This window comes from Meleagris gallopavo, chromosome 30 (assembly GCF_000146605.3).
Source record: "Meleagris gallopavo isolate NT-WF06-2002-E0010 breed Aviagen turkey brand Nicholas breeding stock chromosome 30, Turkey_5.1, whole genome shotgun sequence".
Taxonomy (NCBI): Eukaryota; Metazoa; Chordata; class Aves; order Galliformes; family Phasianidae; genus Meleagris; species Meleagris gallopavo.
In genome coordinates, this window is record NC_015040.2 from 989,944 (window position 1) to 991,304 (window position 1,361).

Sequence of the window (1,361 nt, forward strand, 5' to 3'; positions counted from 1 at the left end):
GTGTTGTCCCATGGGGATGGGTCAGGGGTGCTGGGGGGGGTCAGCAGCCTGCTGTCCCCATTGCCCACAGTGTCCCCCAGCACCCCCAGCACCCTGTGGGGTAGGGGTCCCCTGAGGTCACCATTGTCTTCATCCCCACCCATGTCTCCATTGCTGCCTCTGACCTCACTCCTGTCCCTCTTCCTGTCTCTGTCCCCATCTCTGTCCCCTTGATGTCCCTTATCCCCATCCCCTGTCCCTGTCCCCATCGCTGTCCCTACTGCCATCACCATCCCTGTCCCCGTTGCTGTCCCCACTGACATCCCTATCCCAACCGCCTGCCTCACCTCTGCCCCCATCCCTACTGCTCTCCCTTTCCCCACTGCTGTCCCTGACCCCTTCCCTACCCCCGTTCCCATTCCCTGTCCCCACACCTGTCCCCATCCCTGTCCCATCCCCTTCTCCTGTCCCAATCCCTACTGCTGCCCCCACCCCGTTCCTGTCCCATCCCCACTCCCATCCCCATTCCCGACCCCATCCCTGTTCCCTGACCCTCATCCATGTCCCCGTCCCCTTCTCCCGTCCCCACGGCCGTTCCCACCCTTATCCCCGTCCTTTGTTCCCATCCCTATCGCTGTCCCCACCGCCACCGCTGCCCGTCCCCACGTCTGTCCCCATTCCCTCCCATCCACGTCCACGTCCCCACTCGTGTCCCCGCTCCCCCAGCCGCGGGCTCCCGGCAGCTGCAGCCGTGGCTGATCGGTCTCACGGCGGTGGTGGTTTTCCTATTCGTGGTTTTCGTGCTGCTGCTGGCGGGGCGGCTTTGGCGACTGCGGACGCGCAGGTGGGTCCTCGGGGGGGGGAGGGGGGTTGGGTTGGGGTCCGTCCCCGAGCGCCGCTCACACGCGATGTCCCCACGCAGAGAACGCGAGGACGACTCGGAGAAGCGATCGACCCACAGGTAGCGCGGCCTCAACCGCACCGCCGACCCATTTTCCCCTATGGAGCGCCCTAAAGGGTCACCCACGCGTGTCCCCCGTGGGATCACCGCTCTGACCCCGCTGTCCCCGCAGCATGGAGCGTGCAGCCTACAGCAACGCCGCGGCCGAGAAAGACAGCGACGACGAACGGGAGAAGAGCAAAGCCACGTCGCTGTGACACGCGTGGGCTTCCCTGGCTGCTCCGTTCCGCGCCGCGTTTTGCGGAGCTCCGTTCGGCCGACGGCAAAACCCGGAGCGAATCGGAGCGGGATGGAGCGGGGGGGAGGGAGGGGGAGGGGCGCCCGGCAACACGCAGGGAGCTGCTGGGTGGGGGGTTGGCGGGGGGGGTGGGGGGTCCCCGAGGTAAAAACGTCGCCGGCCCGCAGTGTGAGGTGTGGTGTC

General features: G+C 66.9%; 1 protein-coding gene across 1 annotated transcript; it reads left to right on the plus strand.

Moving 5' to 3' along the window:
* Positions 1–524: 524 nt before the first annotated feature.
* SMIM24 (small integral membrane protein 24) lies at positions 525–1,255 on the plus strand. Its single transcript, XM_010724809.2, has 3 exons — positions 525–823; positions 902–940; positions 1,053–1,255. Exons 1-3 carry the CDS (start codon positions 540–542, stop codon positions 1,135–1,137), a joined length of 408 nt encoding a protein of 135 aa, XP_010723111.1. The 5' UTR covers positions 525–539; the 3' UTR covers positions 1,138–1,255.
* Positions 1,256–1,361: the final 106 nt, after the last annotated feature.

Excerpts from the sequence above, each read along its gene's own strand:
- SMIM24 (XM_010724809.2), top strand. The coding sequence starts at position 540 with ATGTCCCCGTCCCCTTCTCCCGTCCCCACGGCCGTTCCCACCCTTATC. Across the intron at positions 824-901 it reads TGGCGACTGCGGACGCGCAG|AGAACGCGAGGACGACTCGG; the intron begins GTGGGTCCTCGG and ends GTCCCCACGCAG. Across the intron at positions 941-1,052 it reads GAGAAGCGATCGACCCACAG|CATGGAGCGTGCAGCCTACA; the intron begins GTAGCGCGGCCT and ends CTGTCCCCGCAG.